Source organism: Nilaparvata lugens, chromosome 8, assembly GCF_014356525.2.
Source record: "Nilaparvata lugens isolate BPH chromosome 8, ASM1435652v1, whole genome shotgun sequence".
Lineage (NCBI taxonomy): Eukaryota > Metazoa > Arthropoda > Insecta > Hemiptera > Delphacidae > Nilaparvata > Nilaparvata lugens.
Window position 1 is genome coordinate 27381650 of NC_052511.1, and position 22973 is coordinate 27404622.

The window sequence follows — 22973 nt, forward strand, 5'->3', positions numbered from 1 at the left end:
ATAGTTTATTGCCACTAACAGTATTACAAATGTCTATGTAAAACAGTTAACGGTGTGATTTTTCCTCTTGAGAAGACCATATAGATAAAATTTCCATTGCTGACTAGACATTAATTTCAAATCTAACATTATTGTTGAATCTAATATTACTCCAAGGGCCTTTTGCACAGTGAAAGCTTGAACCGAATTTAATCAGCTGGTGACCTGTACTCAAAATGCACAAAATTATCAACGTGCATGCGTCAAAATTACTAACTATACAACATTATTACGAACGAGACTGATATGGATTTAATCCAGTTTAAAATGAAATTAAGTTTATACTGGCACTTTGCAAACCATTAGAATTAAAAATGACCACATAATTTTTATTCCATAACACTTTAGTGCTCCAATTTATATAACTCACGATAGTACATTTTTTGTAAATTCTAAACACTGCATTGGTTACCCAGTTGATCAGAGTGAATCAATAAATAACTGAGGTTTGATAAATACTTTTAAAATAAATTAGGTCTATATAATTCCTATATTTTTATCTCAACCTTGCATTACTTCTTAATGCTGTATGTTTGTTGGGTGTATCCTTTAATTTGAATGTTTTTTTCAATTAATAATTTTGTGTTTTGTTCTATTTTCTGTGTTGCATGCTGCATGATAATCTACAGATACGGAAAACATAAAACTTGTGTTCTGTGCTGTCAAAGATACAATTATGCAGAACGCCCTCAAAGAATTCGGAATGAATTGATTTTATACGAATATTTCATTCAACTCTGTAACCTTTATCCAATATTAGTCAATTTTAATGTGTTATCTGATTCATGAAATGAATCTGAGTATCTTAGAAAAATATTTGAAATCTGTTTTTATGATCTGCAGAAAGGTAAAAATGCCCCAAGTATTATTTCAAATTTATTTATTCAAATGACTCTTATCTGCAGATTGATCCTTTTGGATGTTCTGCCTTGCCGTATTCCCCAATGTCATTTCCTATTTACATCCAAGTTATAGGTTAGATATTGGGTTATAGTTCAGATGATCACCAAGCACTCATACTTTGTAAAAACTCTGTTAGAAAAAATAAAAAGATTGAATTAGGATGTTGGAAAACTATGGAATGTTTATAAACGTATTAATGTAATGTGAATTTTTCAAAAATAACTCAATTCTCCCTCCTCTTCAAACAATAATTTGATTCTAGCATTCTTAAATATATATTAATGACCTTCATTCTCAGACATTCCTTCCAGTTTTAATCAAAATCTTTCTAATTATTATATACATATTTGCTCTAAAATTACTGTATCACATTTGAATGATTTTACCATTTGAAGAATATCATGCATAAAATGAATATGAAAAGTAATCTTGTTTCAAAGATTATTCATGCCAGTAGTAAATTCTCCTCAATTCTGATAACCAATCCCCATCCATTTAATTTATAAAATTGTCGTCTGTCTTCAAAATAAGCCAAGTCAACTATATATATATATATTATGATACAATTATCCAATAAAAAATATATGGTTTCAATGTAGTCTAATTATCCTATAAACTGAATTATGTTTATTTTACGTTTTACTAAGAAATGATACTGTTCCCTATTAAAGTTAATGAATTAAATAGATGTTTATTCTACAAAAAATGTGTGATAGACTATATTTGTTACATTCATTTACTTAGACTATATTTGTTGCATTCATTTACTTTAAATGAATTTCACATTTTATCTGACAAAGAGAATGCTAATTGTTACCAAAAATTCTGCATTCGATCACAATAATCTGTGTTAATTTGTAAAGTGTGTAAAAATGGATATAACTGGACGAATTATTGCTTAATATTGTATTAATGCATGTTGAATTATCAACAAAAATGCTTTGTCCATGTTTTTCGACTAATATTGTAAATGTAATGGTTCTTGAGTCATGCTATCATACCAGGCTTTTTTGCAATGATATAATAAAGATATATAAAAGCAAGGCTTATGTTAGAAGTGAAAAATTAGATCTGTCCCCTTGACTTGATCTGGGAAACCCTAGTTGAAAGGTGTCCTCAAAAATCAAAACAAACTTAAATAATATCATTCGAGTCCCGGCATACTTCTATTAATTTTCGTCGCCGCAAATAACTTTAGTTGCTTCAGTTTGCCAACCACATCTCGAACTAACTTCAGTAGAAACTCCGAAATCAAATCATCTTGCTTTAACGGACTTTAGGTTTACGCACATACATTTTGTTTCACATAACTAATTCCACAAAATGCCTGGCTGTTTTTGTCTTCATTGCTTGCTTACCTGCATTTTTGCATGTTTGATGTTATTACTTTTATCAATAAGAGGTAAGTTAGTAAAACATATTATTATAAATTTGTAGCGTTGAACTTATATCCCATCAATTTATTTGTATTAAAAAATCGAAGTATTCCAACAGCATACGTTGAAATTCGATCTTGGATTACCTCAGTTCTTGTATTGAGAACTGTGTTGAAATTTGATTTAAAAAAAAACAATATAAGTATAATAAACGACGATGACAATCATTCACTGCTTGATGGTTGCTGTTATTAGGTGATAAAAAATAATGATGAAACATGAATCGATTCAATTTTCATGAGAAAATACAGAGTGGTGCAGTGAAACCAGACATTTTTAAATAATGTAATTTCCATGAAACGTTCATAAAACTACTAGATTACTAATGAAATGGCATACATTCATCATTCAATTCCTGTTTCTACAGTCAAAATGTTTAAACGTACTTATTTACTTTTTAAAATTACTTCAAAGATGCCCTCATTTGGCGTTCAAAGCCTGTTATGAAAACTCTATTATGTAGCAAATTTTGCGGAATGACAGTAATCTCGTTTTAAATGTTTTCCTTCAGTTATGTATTGTTGTAGAAACTTGTACGGTGCACCTTGCGTCTAAGGAATCCCCCAAAAGATTCAGCATTTATGACTTTGAATGCAGTAATACAGGTTTTATAGATTCTTTAATCGCTATTGCGCGTACCCCACTGGTCCAATGGTCATTATTACTTTATGGCATTGCGTTCACATGAAAATTAAAATTGTGCAACGACTACAGCGCTGTGAAGAACCTGTAACCTGCACCATCCTGTTTGAAAACATGAATTTCTATCAAGAATAAATATTCTATTTATTTTTCATCCAAGTAGTTGTAATTTTGTAGTATGGTTTATAGAATTTATCCTTTCAGTTCAGGCGATAAACGATTACTACTTATTAGGTAATGGTATGTCATAAATGTTATTTTTGGTCTAAGTTAGTAGTCTAAGTTAGCTACTAACGTTGCTTTTTGGTAGCCTCATATCCTACTCTCTATATATATTTACATATTATATTTTAAATAATGGTGTGTACTGTGAGATTCCCAAAATATTTTTATAATAGTAGCTTGTATTTATCATGTGTTGTTTTTGTTGTTTTTTATGAGTGAGTTGTTTTGAGACAAGTCATAGAGAATAATGAATAATTTGAGCTTTATGTAACGTCTTTGATCTTCTCGCTGGATCAATTATTCAGTTTTGTTATACTTCATTGTTATTATATTTGTATATCACATTGGAAGGCTAGATGTATGATGAAAATATTTCTGCTAGTATTTATATTTGGGTAGGTCATTGTCTTCCAGAAACACAATTGCTGGCTTGCGTGGCATGGCAATCGGCTAAATCACCAGTAAACATGTCACCAATCGCATCTCTTCAGTCAAAATAACAAACATTCATTATTCCTTCATAACTGAATTTTAAGAAAGATATTTAAATATGTAGTGTAGAACGTTTATCGTAAAACTACAAATCCGTTGAATATTTCTATTTCAACATACTTGAGCTCTAATCGGTTTCATTTTTTTTAACTTTTATTGTGAAGTGTGTTTTTTACGATTTTTTCAAAATTATAAAAAACTCACCTGAAATCTTAGCATTTACAGATTTCATTTGTCTTTCCTATTGTTTCTATGAATCTTTGAACGATTTCAATTAATTCTATGAATCTTAACGATTCCAATTAATTTAACACAGCTATTCTTACTTAAGTACTGTTTCTAAAGAAATATGTAACAATAACTTCAAAACATGAAAATCTGAACGTAACTTACCAATTGAAAAAACATTTGTGTTTTCAATTGAGTTTTCTATAGAACTTGACTGTATTTCATCAATGGCGAAAAAATTCTATTTAGAAACAGTTTTTATTAAGATATGGTGCTAGGAGAATCATTTGAGTGTAGTTAAAGCTTTGAAATATTTCTTCTCGTCTGTTTTTGTTTTTTCAAACGATTGCATTCAATATCACCTATATTCTCTCCGAAGTTCAGATTCTCTTGCAAGAATAGTTTGTGTTGAAATTAATAGCAAAATTATGATTTTTTGAACTGAGTTGTTTTTGAACTGAAATCTCATCAATATAATTATCTAGACGTACTTTTCCATGTGTAGAGGTGTGTTACTCTCTCGTCTAAACTGAACACTATTATTTTCAATGTTAGAAACACCATTATTTTTGTATCAATATTAATTGCATGTTTGTGATAATTGTTTTAATGAGTACTGGATAAGTATCGTAAGACACCACGAAACAGTCAGCCATGTTAGTTACCTACACGAATAAAGTTCATGTTTGAAAGAACGGTTGAAGTGCGGTTCAACTTACAGGAAGTGAATGATTTCTCTCAGACTTTATTAATTAGGAGAAAATAGTTGCGAACACAGTGATATGAGTTTCGGTGCTGGATTGTGGAAGAACTTTGAACAAATGCGAGGCCAAATGACGTTTCCCAAAGTAAAACTTATGTGTGCGATTTTGAGTGATAGCAATGAGATAAGTATGAATGTATGTTTGTGTATGTGAATATTTGCCAACAGAACACAATTAAAACCCAAGCCGTTCCCAGACGGCGTTAACTTTCAACATTTCTGAATAATTATTGTTGAATTACTGAAACAACAACAGCGTCACCTCTCCCATCGAGACACCCTGTATCGAAAGAAACAAATCGAAATAACCAATACAATTTATAATACACATTATTTTTCACGTTAGAAAAAATAGATGTGTGTTTTTGGTCCAATCTGCGATGATGATAATAAAATTATTAAAATAACGGTTAAATTGTGGTCTTGAAAGACAAAATCTAGTTGAAATATTATGAATTACATTGTTGTTGAATCGACGAGTGAACGATGTTTGAAATATCTTTTTATAGCTTTTGAAAAGTCCATTGGTTTCATCCTATACGAAGTATGATACATTCAACAAATCCTTATCTCCAGTTTTTTAATATTCACATTGAGAGATTGATGTGTTTTCTTGTGGATAAAATGATCTAATATAATGTTATTTGTTACTTTTTTTATAATATCATGTTTATGTATTATATTGAGGAAGCATTCGGCTGTTGCATTTACTTGTAGTGTGTGAAGCCAGTATTAAAATTATATCATTTCTTTGGTCTGGGCGTTTGTATCAGAATATAACTATGTAAAACACACTAGCACTTGATAAATAGCTTTTTTAACGGTTCTTAACATGCCTGGTTCATTCCTAATCGTGTCATACTTATAAATAAATACATATATATATATAAATATATCATGTCTTGAATCTGATTTCATCTTGACTTATGCAAAATATCTAAAATAAGCTTCTTGGAACTCGTTTTAGGTACTATACAGTACATATTTAAAGATTGATGGTTTTAAATCCTTTTTATGTATTGAAGGGAATGAAAAACTTTCAAGAAGTATTTAGAAACCAGTTCGAAAATTTGCATTAGTAAAGGCCTAAACCTTCTTAGCGTGATACTGGTTCTGGTCATTTGTCTTTAATTCAGTCGTGGTTAATACTTTGATGGTATTGTCATATTTCTCCATTACTATCGATATATCTTCAACTATGATTTCATTGTTATAGAATTTAATTGTTTTCTCAACATTATACGTTTCTCAAATAATACCATTCATTTCACTCAATATTCATACAAATTTCTTGATAATCAAAATGAATAAGCTCAACTCATCTAAGCTAAAATCCTGTATAGCCTGTTATATTGTACAAAACTCATTAATATCCAGAATTCTTCATCATCATAGTATAAATAGTTTTCTTCTATTGATGTTGTGTGGTGTCATAATACTGTTATTTCCTAATAATTCGTCTTGAAAGAGTTGAAGTATCTATCGACGTTTTTGAATACTTGAAATAGAGCCGAACATTGATTTCGACTCTATTGAAATATAGTCAACTAGTGGATGGTGTACTAATGTTAGAATTTAATCACCTTCAATTAGTAACAAATTAGCAAAAAACTCCCAACTCATCAACCCCTGTTGTGATTTTGAATACGCTGAATCGCAAAAACTTTTTGGTGAGTTGGAAAATATTTGCTTTAACCGAATCGTAAACTATTAAGTGCTCCATACGGAATACTTCATTTCAGATGTTTAAATTTTTACAGTTGAAAACCATGGAATTATCACGATTCGTAAGCGTACTGGTTTTCTTCCTATAAAAATTTAGAAAAAAATGGTCTCAAATTGTTTATAATTAAAACTGGAAATGACATCCAATCATAATTTACTCCAACTCTCCGTTTACCAGAAGTTATACAACTATTAATCAAATAACCATATAAATTGAGAGCCTCATATTTAAAAATATAAAATACTCATGTTCAAATACTGTGTACACAAATTATTGTTAGCGAATTTTTAAATCATACAATAATTGTATAAATTTTGATGAAGTCGAATGTTGGGATTAAAAGGTATTCATTCAAATTGTTCAACGTTTTGGAAGAGCGTGATAGTTGACAAAATTAAGGGACCAGAATGTGTTAATATTCAATTCTTGTGATGAGATATTAATTCTGGCTTCATTTTTGAAATTGCTTTTCCCTCTCATCTTAATCAAAAGTTTTATCTTGAAATTTCATTATATTTTATGATGTATAATTTATTTATCTTGAAAGCAATGTCACAAATATGTGAAACATAGAATACAAGTCATAACTATTTTTTAAATTTGTATTTTCACTTTGAAATGTGTTTGTTATCAAATTGCATCTAATATTGTAACACTGTATTCAATTTGAAATCGGCATTTAAAATGCTTGATGTGGCTCTGGAAATTGAATTTAGTGATTCAATTCAAATAAGCTAATCCATTAATAATTATTTGAAGTTGATTGGAGTTTTGTGATTATATGAATGACCATTCTGTTGTGTATAGATTTACTTGTAAATTTTCGTGTATATTCTGTACATTGTTCGAGTGTAGAAAAAGCTCTATTGTAAAATGTTCTGTGTAATTTTGAATAGAAATGCGAATTTATAAACAAATATATATATATATATAATATACAAACGCCCAGAACTGTTTGGGTAAATAGATTGATTTGTTTTTTCAAATAGATATATCATCTACATTCGGGATTATAAAGTGTGTGTTAGGCTGATTGGATGTGTACATATTATAATATAAAGATTTGTAATTTTTATTTTGTCTGAGAAAGGAACTTTTTTGCGTGAGATATGAAGAGGCCATTGCTTGACCTGTTATTTGTGCAAGGCTTGCCTGTCTATCAAATTAAGATCAATTTGTAAATCATTTTCTTGTCAAAACAAAAGTATAAACCAAATTTTCTGAATAGAATAGGTGTAATCATTCATCCACCAACTTATGATGTATTGTATTGATTTTGAAATAATGTCTACTTTTGGGTCTATGGAGTTAGTTTGCTGTGTGAAATAGTTATCATGTTTTGTTTATCAAGACAATAATGGGGACGTGGATTTGAATCATGGGGTTGAAATCACATCCACATCCAACCAACGTGGATCATGATCCCACTCCCATTCTTACATCCCACATTCAACCCTATCTATCTTTCTGGTCATCAATGAAAAATAATCATCATGCTCTAAGGTGTTCAATATGTACATTATGAAAGATCCATAAACAATAATTAAACATGCAGATTTGAGGCGAAAATTATTTTTATCTTTAAATAAATTTAGGGACCAGTCAACCAGATTCTGTGTGTTTACTGAGTTTTACAATTTTACATGGAGCATTGAAGTACAATGCGGTTTCCTAGAAAAATATTTTGATTATTAGCGTCTTTTTTTAATTTTGCTGTCTATTGGGAAAATTGGAAGAAATTTTTGTTTCAAAATGATTCACTCCCGGCTGAAGAATCCCAAAAATTTAAAAATACATTTCATATTATATCGAATTACTGTTAACATCACTTGAGAACGGTGCAGAAAAGGTTTATATATCCATACAATTATAAATTTAAAAATTCAACAGTAAAATAATAATTTACTGCGGTTCTCTTTAGTAGCCTAGGCTTATTATATCTGATTCAAATCACTTTGATATTCTAGCTTAGTAAGCGAATCCATTCCCTTATTAATTTAGTCTTTATTAATATCTATCTGATTCTCTATAATAAACTGACTCACTTGTCACTTCGATTTTTCTTTCAAAGTAAATCGATAGTGGGTGACAACTGACCGTTGAAATTGAAAAAATATTAGCAGATAAATTATAAAAAACTAGAATCAGAGTCGAATACAAGGCTATTATAGAACAGCATGTCATGACCAACGGCATTTATTTAAATTTGATAATTTACATTAAAATATTTTATCAATAATTAGTAAAACAATTTGAAAAAATAGAGTTAAGCCACTTTAATAAAATAATTTTAATTACATGAAATTCATTCATGCTTGCATTTTTTCCTCGATAAGCATTATAGTGCTTTTCACCCAAGGGTTGCCTTGATGGCATTCACCCTTCCAAAGGAGTACCAAGAGCACAGCACCTCATGAGAACGATTAATAACCCTACTGCTGAGTCAGTTTCCTCCCTAAAACCTTAGTGTTTGGCCTATTTGCACAGTCCAAGTCTAAAATACTAATCTAGTATTAAATGTAGTCAAGGCAATAAATGCTCAAAAAAGGGTAGGCTATGGAGGAAAAAGTTTGGAAGACAATTTTTGACACTAAAGTTCTGTTTAGTGTAGTAAGGAGGTTAAAATACCAAACTTCCCCCTGTGCTAAGGGAGTGGGTTTGTTTCAAAGGTACCATTTTTTGGTCTCTCGCAACTCTAAAACTAAGCGTCTTTCGGACATGACTATTCTGTACGAACTTAGAGCTTACAAAATTCCCTACAACATTCACTTAATGCTCTTTAATTCTACGATTAGTAGCCTGGCCTGCCTATTCATTTGTTCGAAGTATTGTTTGAAAGATATAAGTCCAGAAACTGCAAAATCCGTGTTTTTAAAAATCTCACACTTTCAAGAGCATATTGCAAAACCTATTGAAGATATAAAACTCACAACATTTTTAGGAAATTTATCAAGCTCAACTTTTGAACGGTTAGTCATGTCAGTGGAGCGCATTGCTTGTTCCCAATATATGAACGGGTAAGCAACAAATTAAAAAATGCCACTTTTAAACAACCCTCATCCCTTTAGCATAAGTGGTAGGGATGGAGACCCTACATCTTAACTGGTCCAAACAAAGCTGCTAAGTCGAAAATTGAGTTCAGCAAACACTCCCTCCAAATTCTGTTGTCAATTGATCTATTGTTGCAAAAGTGAAGATTTCACACTCAAAAATAAAACTACTGCAACGGTTTTAGGGAAATGAAGAAAATTAAAGATAATTTAATGCTCTATAGTCAGCATGGCATTTTTAAATCGATAATTAAAAAGCTCTATGTTGCCAAAAATAACAAAAATTGGAGCAAAACGTGTTTTTATCTAAAATCTCGAAAACTATGAGAGACAATCATGAAAAAAGTTGTGAGATGAACGCTGTAGGAAATTTTGTACAGAATAGTCATGTCCTTTAAACGTATAGTTTTCGAGATATTTGCGAGGGTCCAAAAAATTGTACCTTTTCATAGGGGTGGGGACTTTTGGTATGTTTACCTTCTTATACCCTAAACTGAACTGCGGGTTAAAAAATCTGGTGAAGCGAACTCACACACTTTCCTTGCCGTTATGAAAATTGATCAACTGACGCTAGTGTTCACGCGCATCTCAAGTCTACTATTCTAAGATCCAAGCCAGCTGGTGACAGGACAATAGCGCTGCAGACACACGAAGTCTGCTATCTCTTCATTATAGTGAATAACTAGCAGGAACCCGTGCTTCGCAAGGATCTATTTTCAAACTTGATAATCTGAAAACTTGACTTAATGAAATTTTAAAGAACTTAAAATAGGCCTATAACCATTCTTGGTTAATTAAGAATCTAGCCTATAAGCAAAATTTCAAGTTAATTACTAATTAGTCCAGTAGTTCAGACGCAGTGATGCGTCAAACATAATTTTCCTATCCCATACGTGTATAAGCCTACTCTTTATTTTATTATAGATATGGTTAACGATTGCAAGAGATAGGAGTGTGGAACAGAATAGTTGTGAAACTATGATAGCGCCAGAAGGTCTCAAACACAATAGTAGGTACTACTTGAACTTTTTGAAAGTGATTTAAGAAAAAAATGTTAAAACAACAGAACTGAAAGTTGTCAACCTTATCATTCTACCTCCATTAGAGGCTTTTGTTTGAGCCGAAAGAAATCTTCTATTTAAATAAAAAAATGAATGTCTGTTTGTGTGTTTGTTCCCTATGACTTGAAAAATACTTGACATAACGGCATGAAACTTTGGGAATATGTTGTGTGAATATTGGGGATGGTTTCTGACCAGAAATTTTAATAGGGTGGCTAATAATGATTATTTATTAATCTATTTTACAGACCTATGTTTTCAAAATTGTTGGCCTAGAGGCTACCAAAGAACGAAAAGATGATTATGATTCAAGATCATATTGAGATAATATGATTTAGCATCTAAAGTTACCAGCTGTAATAAACACGTCACCCTATGATAAATTGTGTAGGCTACTGATATTACAACGGTAGTTATAGGTGCGTACAGATATACGCGCCGCGAACATGATCAATTCACTTTTAATCAGCTGATGCCAAGCTTTTTATATCTGTATTTTTACAGGAACAGTAAGATTCAGATATAATAAGCTTGGCATCAGCTGATTAAAAGTGAATTACTCATGTTCGCGGCGCATATATCTGTACGCACCTTTGGAGTTGAAGTATAGTTGATTGGTTCCAGTTGTAGATAATGGTTCCTTAGAAGACCTATACAAATAATTATCACTCGCCCTATCATTGAGTAACCGGAAAATGTTGGAAAAAATTATTCACCTCATGGAAGAGAGTTGTTCATATTGCATTTATTATTACTGAAGAATTTCAGAATAATTCACATTTTTTTTTTAATTTAGCTTAGCTTATTTTCATCCTGAAAATCCTAAAATGGAAGATGGAAAGAATATGTAATTCCTGGTGATGATTCATCGTACATCGCATATTTCCTGGACCATCTAATCAACAACTATGAAAACATTGAACTCATCTTTGAAACACTAATTTATCCTATTTTTTTTTTAATTAAACACTTTACTGTTAGATATTACTACCAATTGATTGAGAAGAATATGTTTTGGGAATAATGAATGCTGCATGACTAAGCACATAGGAAGTCCGTATTTAGATGTGAATGAAAATATTGATTGTCAGATAAATTTCATGATTCACCAAATAAAGTGAAGTATACATTGACTTTTGGCGGTACGAAGTTCGCCAGGTAAGCTAGTTGTAAATAAAGCTTTATTATTAATAGTCAACACTGAAAAAAGACAGGCTCAATCACCAGGAATACTATAAATTCTGTGAAGGACCAGTAAGCCATTAATTTTGATTAGTTTAATCACTTACATTATGGACAATCAATACGTATGACATTTATTAGCTACAAAATAAAAAACTTTGATTGAAGTGACCCCGACTACTACAATATGAATAACCATTTAGATCGAATAAAAGATATTACTCACATCTCTCATCAACTCGTACTTCTTGTTCACAAAATATTAACACAAAAATATGAGTTATATTGAATATACAAGCCCACGGCTAGTACTCAAGTTTGTCTTTTTCTGGCCATGCTACAAATGAATATAGGTTTATGTTTGACATCTTGTTTTTGTAATCTTGTTGTCTATTAAGAAATTTTTCAATGTGATTTTTGTTTGCAATAAAATTTGAAAAAAGAATTATCATCAAACTCCTAACCAAAGAAAATCTCTGTGCTCTGTTCCAATCGGAATGTATGAGACTCATACAACTATGGAACAAACACGTGGCTAGTGCTTTCGATCCATGGAAAATTAAATTCGATCAGCTGATTGATGAAATTATTTTAAGCTTTCCAATGATTATAACATATGTTAGAATATCATGTGTCAATTATCTCAGTTCCATATATGGCATTCACCTTACCATGTTCATAACCTTACTAAATATGATCCTTTTTCATCCTTTGGAACCCTTAGAGGCAAAATATATCAAAATCCGTTCTTAGTGCGCGTCTAGCATGTTTGAAGAATATTTGTGCAAAGTTTCAAGTCTGTAGGACAATTAGTTTGAGCTGTAGTGTGATTTTACATCAAAATTTTCGAAAAATGCCCTCTCCTGGACCCCCCTGTGCTCCTGATCAAAATTTTTCTGCATAGATCTAATTTTTTTTCGTAGCTGAACAAAAAAGTTCCTCATGACTTTGCTGTGCAATGAGCGGTTAAAAAGTACAAAATTTTGGGGGGCCCCAGCTCCCTCAGGGGGGCAAATTTCTGAAAATCCTTTCTTAGTGGATGTTTTCAGGCTACCATAAACAATCGTGCAAAATTTCAAGTTTTTAGGCTCAATAGTTTGGGCTGTGGTGTGATTTCAGTCTGTCGGGGCTTAGCCTTTTATAAGTATAGAGAGAGAAGAGAAGAAGAAGAAGAGAAGAAGAAGATAAGAGAGAGTAGGGTTGTGTTTGTTCGCATCAAAACATGTCAACTTCTGGATTGCATACCGGAAAACGGGAATTATTTAGATCTCCAAATTTTGCACATAGATTCTAAAAATATCAATCTCGTGCTCCTGGAAGCCCAAATTATTATTCTCCTTCTAGATTTTTCAGAATTAATGTTTAAATTTCATTAATGGTACATTCGATTTGATTAAAAAATCACCAAATCATATGGTCGAAATTAAAAAAGTAACATTTGTTTCTATATTGCTTGCTACCTGAAAAACATAGTTTTGAAACTTCGTTTTCCTGATGCAATGTTTAGGCCTACACGTGGCATGGATTATTAATTTTTCAGCTAGAACAATTTTTGAGACAAAGTGCTAAATAAACGTCTACAGTTTCATCAATGCTTTATCGGCAATATGAAAACGCATGCAGTTAATATGTCTTTAAATGAAGGTGTTGTTATTTACATAAAGAAATTATATTCTTCCATTTTTATTTAATTAAAATTTCAAAATTATTCGAGCCCTGATAGAATGACTGACTCACTGTACAGTCAGTCGAAAATTTTAATATTGGAATGAGGGGTATTTTGGCAAGCTGAGCAAAAAAATAAGGTCATATGCACCTTTTCGTTATATCTTCAAATGAAAAATGAGTTTTGTGGGTTGTCAAAACTCCCTCTGAAAGGGAAACTATTTAACTTATTCTATCTTTTAGTAAAATAACAATGATCATCCATCCATGTATCATCTTCTATACTATAATAAAGGAAAGAACTGGATTATAAACGTAGCCTATACAGATGTAAAGTATAGGGAAATTATGTTTGACGCATTATCACGTCAGAACTACTGGACTGATTAATTTGAAATTTTGCATATAGATTCTTGCTTAACCGAGGGTGGTTATAGACCAATTTTAAATTCTTCAAGATTTGATTACATCAAGTTTTCAATTATTTGTCATGCTTCCAGTTTGTATGGAAGCAGCAGAAGATTTCTCTTAAAAGGGAAATTAGAAGATACTTATGATTGGGGATCCTTTTCGAATGATAAAAACAGGTTTTCCGTCACACCCAAATATTTTCCGCCATTTTGAATCCAACTTCTTTTTTTAATTGAAAGGTGGTCATACTGATTTACTTAAAATGCAGCATATAAATTCTTAATCAACCGAGGATTCTTATAGGCCTATTTTGAATTCTTCTAGATTTCATTACGTCAAAATTTTATGAAAGACCCTTGCGAAGCACGGGTTACCTGCTAGTAGTGAATAATTTAATAGAATAAACTTTTGCAAACAGTTTGTAATTGAATAATCTTATTTTCTCGAATTTCGAGCTTATTTTCAATTTTATGTGAAAAAGTTACAAAACATTAACATTTTTATGCTTAATCTTTTCCACTTGAAATTTATTGTTCAAATTGTATCTGAAGCCTGATAATTGGGAATCTAAAATCAAACTTTGCATAGATGGGGCTTATTTATACAGAAATTTTTACAGATATGGGACTTGTGGCAGTTGATAGAGCTTATCAATGACTTTCTTAGGTATGAATTTGATCAAAATCGTTGGAGCCGTTTTCGAGAAAATCGCGAAAACCCCTGTTTTTGACAACATTTTCGCCATTTTAGCCGCCATCTTGAATTGCATTTGATCGAAATTGTTCGTGTCGAATCCTTATAGTGTAAGGACCTTAAGTTTCAAATTTCAAGTCATTCCGTTAATTGGGAGATGAGATATCGTGTACACAGACGCACATACACTCATACACACACACATACAGACCAATACCCAAAAACCACTTTTTTGGACTCAGGGGACCTTGAAACGTATAGAAATTTAGAAATTGGGGTACCTTAATTTTTTTTGGAAAGCAATACTTTCCTTACCTATGGTAATAGAGAAAGGAAAGTAAAAATTGTCTTCCAAACTTTTCCCTGTAAGAAATTATAAGTAAATTACCCTGAATGGAATGTCTATTATTAACAACATTAATTAAAATTCCCCCAATAATTTTAATTAATAAATTAATTAACTCTTCATTGACTGTAATATGAAGCTGTTGTTGCATATATGTTTTCCTTTCAGATTTTTTCATTGAGCCTCCAGTCTCGGCAACATATGGGTTGTCAAGTGTCTGGTCAATTCGGGGGGCATTAGCTGTTATTGCGCTAATTACACTAGGGTTGACAGATTCTGGTGGAGTCTGAGACTACAACCGCCGCGATTCGCCGGCGACTACTAAAACCGAGCGTTGCATGTGTACAGCACCACGTGTTTCCCTATACCTAGCAACCGCTCGGTTGGTCAACCGAACGTAAGTCGCTGTCATGTGAACAGGCTCTAACATTCGGACGCCAATTGTTGCTCTATTGCGGCCGAATTTATTACGAGCCTAAATCACCAGGTGAAATTAGTTTCAACTGTGTCAGGTGATTTCGACCTATCTCAAAAGTCAAGTTTTTGAGGTTTCGTTCGTAGGTTCCATAACATTACCATGTTCCACTATGATTGATTGATCATGAGACCGTCAATCTGAGTGCATTATTTCATGCAGAATTATATTAGTAATTTTTTTTAAAGGGCTTCTCGGTCTCTCCACATTATATGCTAGTTGCTTTATACCTTGCTATTTGCTAATTGACCTCGGTTCTAAGTTTTTTCAATTGGAATGACTTGACATTAACCTTGGTGACATTTCTTCTACTGTGATTGAGGTCTTTTGTTTGGATTGGTATTTGGAAATTAATTGATCTGATAAATTCAAAATTTCAGAAGATACATTTTGTTGGACTCAAAATTGTGTGAATTAAGTTATAATTTTGGCAAATATCCTCTAGACTGTGTATTCTAGATCAAGATTTAAAGCAATATTGGGCGAATGTCTGTTGTTTTTATCTGGATTGTATAATATGTACATGAAAGAAAACATTTACAATCGCATGAAAAAGGAACTACAGCGTTGCAGCCAAAACTGCTCAAAAGATATCTCTAATAAGTGAGATTCATTTATAATTTTTCAGCATTCCTTATAGTAATACCCATTAAACTGTATTATCAAATCAATACTGGCAAGTTTTCGACTACCGTATGTAGTAGAGGCGATGAATTAGTCATGACCAGGCTTTTATATATCTCTAATAAGTGAGATCCATTTATAATTTTTCAGCATTCCTTATAATAACTATATTATATAATATTCATTATATATATATATATTATATATATATATATATATATATATATATATATATATATATATATATATATATATATATATAATATTTCTTATATAACAACTTCCGACTTGGAGGGATATGCGGAGCAGAGAAAAGTAGGGATGAAGCAGCAGTGATGTTGTCGTGCTAAAGCGGACAGCGTTCTGTAGTATTTAAGAGAGTGTTTCACTGCTCATGATACGCATACGTAGTTTCCTCTCTGAAAGCACTTTATCGACTGAGTCTGATCGCCAAATTGGCAACTGCGCTTCTTTCTATGACTATTCATCACTGGCTGATCTCCCTCCATTTATCTGCTCCACATATTCCTCCAAGTTGGAAGTTGTTTTGTATGGATTATAAGGGTCTCACTATATTTTTAAATAGTATAATTATATTTGTTTTTCAATGAGGAACAGACCGAAAAGTGGTTCAACATTCGAGATGAATTTGAGGCAATCGAGCTTGTAGAGGTTGAGAGTTGTATCTCTACAACTTGGTTTCTATCATGTATCAGACCAGACTCTAGAGGATCTTGAGATTAACAGTGAAATCGTTACGAACAGCTGTTGTTCAAACTGCGTTCAGAATTTTGTTTACAGAAGTGGAGGGGTATGATCACATTGGATACGTGCAAGTGAAAGTCAGATCATGAATGAGCCGAGAAACTAAATCTGAAGAGCCATTTAATCACGTTATGAGTTGCCTGTAGCTACTCGCACTGAACGAGTCCACAAGCTGGTAGCGTTCAGTGTGAGTGTTCCTATTGCTCTTTCCACATTTTGTTTCTCATCTGCGCGCTTGGTCAGCACTTGCACATACATATAAGCATTCAATGAGATAAATGTTGACTCTAATATTCGTGCTTTTCAATGCACCTTGGACAACACACCTTGTACTGTTTACGCCGCAAAGTGTGTCCAGTCCAATCCACGCCACACCAAACCACGCTGTGGGAAGTTTTTGTAAAAGCATAGTTGGAAGTGCTGCACCGCAATCTGAATCCAGCCCAGCACAATCCACTACGTAAACATCCACGCGTGGATCGTTTTGTGATTCGTTCACAGTTTTCGTGGATCAGTCTAGTTCAAAGATGGTTACTGCGCATGCGCACTACTCTGCCGGCTTTGCCGAGGTAGCGTGGACCGCGGACTAAGTTGACATTGCGGTGAGAGACCCAGCTCAGCGTGTGGCTTCGCTTGACCTTGATTGAAAGTGACTTGGTGTGGGCTGTAAATTGCATGGATGTAGTTTGCGACCGGTCTTCGCCATTTTCTATGGAAAATTAGAACTTGCTGTAGATAATTCAATAAAATTGTAAGTAAACCAATGCAGTAAATTCAAATAAAATAAGGATAGCAGACTAGTGGCAAAACATGCTCAGATTCTATAGAAAATCTGAATATGAAATCTGCTTCAAAAATGTGTTTTAAAAAAGAAGATGCTAAATTAACCTCCTAAATTTTTCAAAGGTATATTAAATTTACTAACCTCCTAAATTTTTTAAAGGTATATTAAATTTATCTAAATATTCGTTTCTCTTTAATACTAATAATAACAGAGGAATTCTTCCGTGATAAAAATTGATGCCTTCAAGAAAAGCAAAAGCATTAATCAACACAACCGCATCATCCCTACTGTGCCGAAGGCATGTCATGAATCATCATCCTTTATTTAACGTACTTTAGTCAAGAATTCCTTACCTCTACTTCCCCGCATTGAGATGTAAGTAATGAATTGGGAAAAAATTGACAGCTTATTCTGATGCTGACCGACTATCAACTTTTTTGAAAAAATGGCCCACGTAAAGTATTACACGTTTATACCATTGCACATTACCATGTAATGTTGCAATAAAGTTTCTTAAGTGGTAATCAGAAAAAAATCAATAGTAACTTATGACACAGTATTACTTTTCAGGGTAACTTGAGTTGACAAAACATTATTAAAAATTAATCATACTTTATTAACGTCTCTTTCCTCCACCCGAATACCGTTTTCCCACTTTCTTTCCTCCTGCACTTCCTCCGTGTTTCCTCTTGCCCTTCACTTTGCCGATTTTCGACGCAATCATGGCTGACTTCTTGCCCTTGGCTCCGCCCCCCTTAGCCCCTGCTCCACCCCCGGCGCCGCCTCCCTTTGCATGCCCTTTCCTCTTGCCTTTACCTTTCGGTTTTTCGTTCTTCTTCTCTTGAGCTCGCCTGAAAATGATGAAGAAAAAAGAATTGGCAATGGACCAAATTAATGTAAGTTCACTCAACTTCTTTGAATAGCCTATTTAAATATGATGATATTCCTTTTAGCATTAGCTTTAATCAAGACTTACCGATGTAGCGACAAAGCCGATGTAGCGCAGAGCCACATGACCTACGAAACGTGCAACAAATCTTCTATGGCATAATATTTTATAAATATAATATCACGAATAATTACAGTACCTTACAACAATAATTTTTCATCTATTTTATAGTCGCTATTCAACTCATTTTTGTAAACGATCTTCGACATGTTTAATCAATTGCTTAAATAATGCACAGTATGGGTGAAAACATAGTGGAGCGGCGAATGTATCTTCAAGCTTGAGTGTTGAATGTAATGCTCTTGTATTGCAATGGATCACAACATGTTTTCCACAATTTGAATACATGTATTATTTTCTACACTCTCAATTTTGAAGCTACATTCCCGCTACACCAAGTTTTTATCCTATCCACGCAAATGCGCAATGCACATAACTATTATCATCAATTGAAACAATATTGGGCAATTTCTTTTGTCAGGATGGAAATTTGAGCTAAACGAAAGGTGAAAGAACTTTGATTTAAATCAAGCTTGAACATTTTCAGCACTTCTCTAAATCCCTCCAAAAGAAGATAATTTTTTCAAATGTCAAACTATAAATCCTTTTCTCCTTTATTCATTCTATTATAGAACCAGTGATATCAATGAAGTTGTCTCTTCCTTTTGCCAAAGAACATTTTCACATCAGAACAATGCCATCACTTTAATACAGAGGGGTCTAAAAATGTATACACTAATATTGACAGTGAATGTAAAGAGAACAAAACAATGTACAACTATAAATCTTACTTTGCATTGTAGTTCAATGTTTTGTCAAAAGATAGTGTGGCTTGAGTAGCCCGCATGCAAACTGTGCGACTGTTTCAGACCGTCGTAAACTTTCAAGGCCGTTTAAGACCGCCGTAGCGTCATCGGGGGATGTAGCACGTCTTGAGTATTAATATAATATATATTTCAAATTATTTTTATATTTTATCTCATTTTGAGCAGTGTTCAAGAGAAATTAATTGAAATAGGCCTGAAACGGCCTACCAGTGCATTAGGCATCAAGATATTCACTGTGTGTATACATTATTTTTGTACCCCCTCTGTAGGTTGTGTTTTTCATTTATTGTGGATCATGCCCACATGAGCTTTTTGTTTGTAGGTGGATAATGGAAAGTTTGAGGGTGACTTGAGATGATCAACTGTCCATGCCTACCGGCGGAATTCGAACCCACGACCGACCAGGTAGCGCTAGCAGACGAAAGGTTGTTGTCTCGGCTATCCTGGCCGACAACTTGACAAATCAATTTGAAGAGCTGCTTTATTATTATACAAATTATTTTAAAAATTGAAAATAAATAAAATACTCACTGTTGTTGTTCAACAAATATTTGCTTGTTGACCGCCTTGTCCACATCCAGTTTGGGTTTCTTGTTCAGAATTCCGTCCAGAATTTCCAGATTCGATGCTTTTTCGACCGCAGCTGGCACAACTGTCATTTTCCTTTTCTGAACGCCGGGAATGTTTTTCTGCTTGATGTTTTCTTTCTCTTTCCTGAGTTTGGGCTGGAATTTTCCGAGTGATGCTGTTGATAGCTTGGCAACACCTTCCGCAGTTTTCAACTGGAAATAAAAATTTAATTTAATTTGGAAAATTACATTTATGATATTTTGCTATACAATAATGTGTGGTGATTTGATATTTTTAGGCGTTTGTTCTACATGCTGATGTAGTGGGATGCTGAATTCTAACTATGTCAATAGCAAAGCCAAGTAGTATAATACATTATTCTAAAATTCATCTCCGGTACTTGATCTAGACCATTTGGCATAACGGGGCTCAATGGCTGGAGAAATAGTAAAAAATACCAACTAACAAGACGGAGTATTAGAAGATAAATATTTTCCAAATCAGATTCAATTTATTTGTCATCAAATAACAAATTAAGTAGACAAAATACAATGAAGTTGACTCAATGACAGACACCTCTATTATGTTTCCTCATCTCAGCTTAGACCTTCTAACCTATTTCAAATGTAAGTTTTTAAAACAGAGATGCTTCCATGTTATTTAAATGGAGTTACTTTTACGCCCTAGGGAGTTTTTTCGTTTTTTCGTCCCGAGAGCGAAAAAGTGACACTTTAGTATTATGTTCCAGGGAGTAAAGTAAGCACTTTAGACAGTAGGTGGAGGAAAATTATATTTCTAAATCAAAGTGAAGTTTTTCTTGTATGTATTTATCAATTTGCTTGGCTAAGTTCCCAGAGATTTTATTGTTGATGAAGCTGGTAGGTAATTTGTTGATAAGAGAATTGCTATAATAGAACATTTGATGGCGGTTGATTGATAAATCTGTTCAAACGTTTTCTTAGTGTGTGGACTTTTACTCATTGAATATGAGTCTGCTAGGGTATAGTCTAGGTCTACCTAATGCTGCTCTTATGATAAGCCTACGTACGAGTAGTGGAAAGATTTTCAAAATATGTGTTATAGGATGCTCTCCATACTTCATTAGCATATTAAAAAATGTGCATAAGCAAAATATATTTTTCTGAAAACTTCAGCATGTATAATTTTATTCAATCTATAAAATACGCTGATCAGATATTTCAACTTAGAGCAAAGATGTTCAATATGTTTGATCCATTTCAAGTATTGATGTACCATAGTTTCCACCAATAATAGCCATGACCAATAATGATAATACAATTATTATATTTGCAATTATTGCAATGAATGGCATTCTAGCCAAAACTACAACATTAATTATTCTATAGAGTACTTCATTAGTGCTTCATTGTATAACTTCATTGTGATTAATTCAACTTTTGACCATGAAGCTACTCATAAAGTAATAACCAAAAACAAGATACACTTCAAACCACCACCACCACCACCTGTCAAGGCTTTACTTCATCAATTTCCTATTTGGCATAGCATACAACCTGAGAAATGTGACCTCTGAAATGTATTCAATTGCAGAGCCTCAAGTAAGAGGAATCATAAGTATTTAACATCGTATCAGTATCAGGTAGTGATTTTCTTAATCGTATTTGTATTTTCTTTATACTTTCTTTATACTTCATTCTAAATATCGCAACTTCTTTTGCCTGGTTGCACAAAAGCCCCTTAAATTTTCATCCTCATTAAAAGCTATGAGAATCAATAAGAGAAGGCTTTTTTGATAATAAGGCTTCTCTGATTGGTTCTCGTGGCATTTAATCCCGGTTAAAATCTAAAAAGCTTTTGTGCAACCGGGCCCTAAGGATATTCTAAATATTCGCAGCACGGAAGCATTCAGGGTATTTGGTGGCACTAATTTAGAATTTTCGTCAATCAATATTAACGTTAATTGTTGTTTATTGTCAACATACCTCTGTTGACGACAGCTTATCAGAGGTTAATATTCCCATGTTGGGAACTTTGATGTTGTGAGAGGCAGCAATGTTACGCAGCCGACTGAACTCGTTCTTGGCAACCCTCTCTTTCTTGGCCGTCGCTTTCTTCTCGAACTGATCTTCATACGGATCTGCATTCTGCGGCACCTCAATCAGCCAATTCTTGTCCTTTTCTGATGCCGCTTTCTTGAATCCATGTACAGGAACCCATTTCTGAAACAATCGATTCAATTAGGAATTATTGCTATAAGTAAAGAACTATGAAATAGGGATTTTAAAATCAAACTGATTATTCTTTACTTGATAATGTATCAAGTTACAAGAGTGATCCATCCTTTCAATATAACCATAAAATCCAAAATACAAGAACATGGCCATTTAAATTTATTTAAGGATATAGATAATGCACATTTTTAGATATGAGTAGGCTAGCTACAGTTGAACCCTGGTTAAACCGAAACGGTTCCATGAATAATTTCTAGTATGTAATATCATTGATTTATGTAAAGCTTAGTACAAATTACGAGACATATTGCGCGATTTTGGTCTAAGAAACGTTTATCAGGTAGTCTATATAAAACGTGTATATGGACAATTGTTTTCTACAGGCCGGTTGCGATACCTAAAATCGCAGGTTTATGTCTCCCTACAGAAATGGGAGATTTCATGCAACTTAGACATGTTGCACAATAATTCCATTCCATAGTGTGGACATCAATCAAGTTTGGAGACGAGAAGTCGTAGCCTTGCTAGCTACAGGATGTTCCATTGTTTTAAATATGAAAAGAGTAATAAAGAGTTGCCTTATAAATTACCTAAGTTTCCATAACGTTGTACATGACAATCAATAATTATCAATATGATTCTCAAGAGGGAAGAAGTACAGAAGATGCAAAAGTAAAATTAATCAATTTCATATACAACAACTTCAATACAAGAAAAAACTTTGGCTGTATTTATTGATCCAAGTAAAGCTTTCGACACCATATCGTATAAAATATTACTAGAGAAATTACAGTTTCTGGGCATATGAGGCATTCCTATGAAATTATTCACTAATTACCTGCAAGATTGTACTCAAAACCTAACCCTGTATAATAAACCAAGTACTGTTCTCTTATCTTAGGTC

General features: G+C 32.9%; 2 protein-coding genes across 12 annotated transcripts in view; one reads left to right on the forward strand and one right to left on the reverse strand.

Moving 5' to 3' along the window:
- The window catches only part of LOC111044880 (guanine nucleotide-binding protein G(q) subunit alpha), a 73653-nt gene extending 54022 nt beyond the window's left edge, over positions 1–19631 (forward strand). For 5 of the 11 annotated variants that reach the window (XM_022330130.2, XM_039434399.1, XM_022330131.2 and 2 more), the window contains one exon: positions 669–1648. In XM_022330130.2, coding sequence (XP_022185822.1) covers positions 669–751 — 83 coding nt within the window. In that variant the 3' untranslated portion in view covers positions 752–1648. Of the gene's footprint in view, positions 1–668; positions 7685–19608 lie in introns of those variants that run through there. The other 6 variants (XM_039434403.1, XM_022330133.2, XM_039434404.1 and 3 more) reach the window with 2 other exon arrangements.
- Positions 18053–22267, reverse strand: LOC111044881 (ribosome biogenesis regulatory protein homolog). The gene is made up of 3 exons (XM_039434405.1): positions 21821–22267; positions 19818–20068; positions 18053–18361 (listed from the first exon to the last, which is right to left on the reverse strand). The coding sequence occupies exons 1-3, from the start codon at positions 21857–21859 to the stop codon at positions 18127–18129; spliced, it is 525 nt and encodes a 174-aa protein (XP_039290339.1). The 5' UTR covers positions 21860–22267; the 3' UTR covers positions 18053–18126.
- Positions 22268–22973: the final 706 nt, after the last annotated feature.

Excerpts from the sequence above, each read along its gene's own strand:
- LOC111044881 (XM_039434405.1), bottom strand. The coding sequence starts at position 21,859 with ATGGGAATATTAACCTCTGATAAGCTGTCGTCAACAGAG. Across the intron at positions 20,069-21,820 it reads ATAAGCTGTCGTCAACAGAG|TTGAAAACTGCGGAAGGTGT; the intron begins GTATGTTGACAA and ends TTTTATTTCCAG. Across the intron at positions 18,362-19,817 it reads ATATTTGTTGAACAACAACA|GCGAGCTCAAGAGAAGAAGA; the intron begins GTGAGTATTTTA and ends CATCATTTTCAG.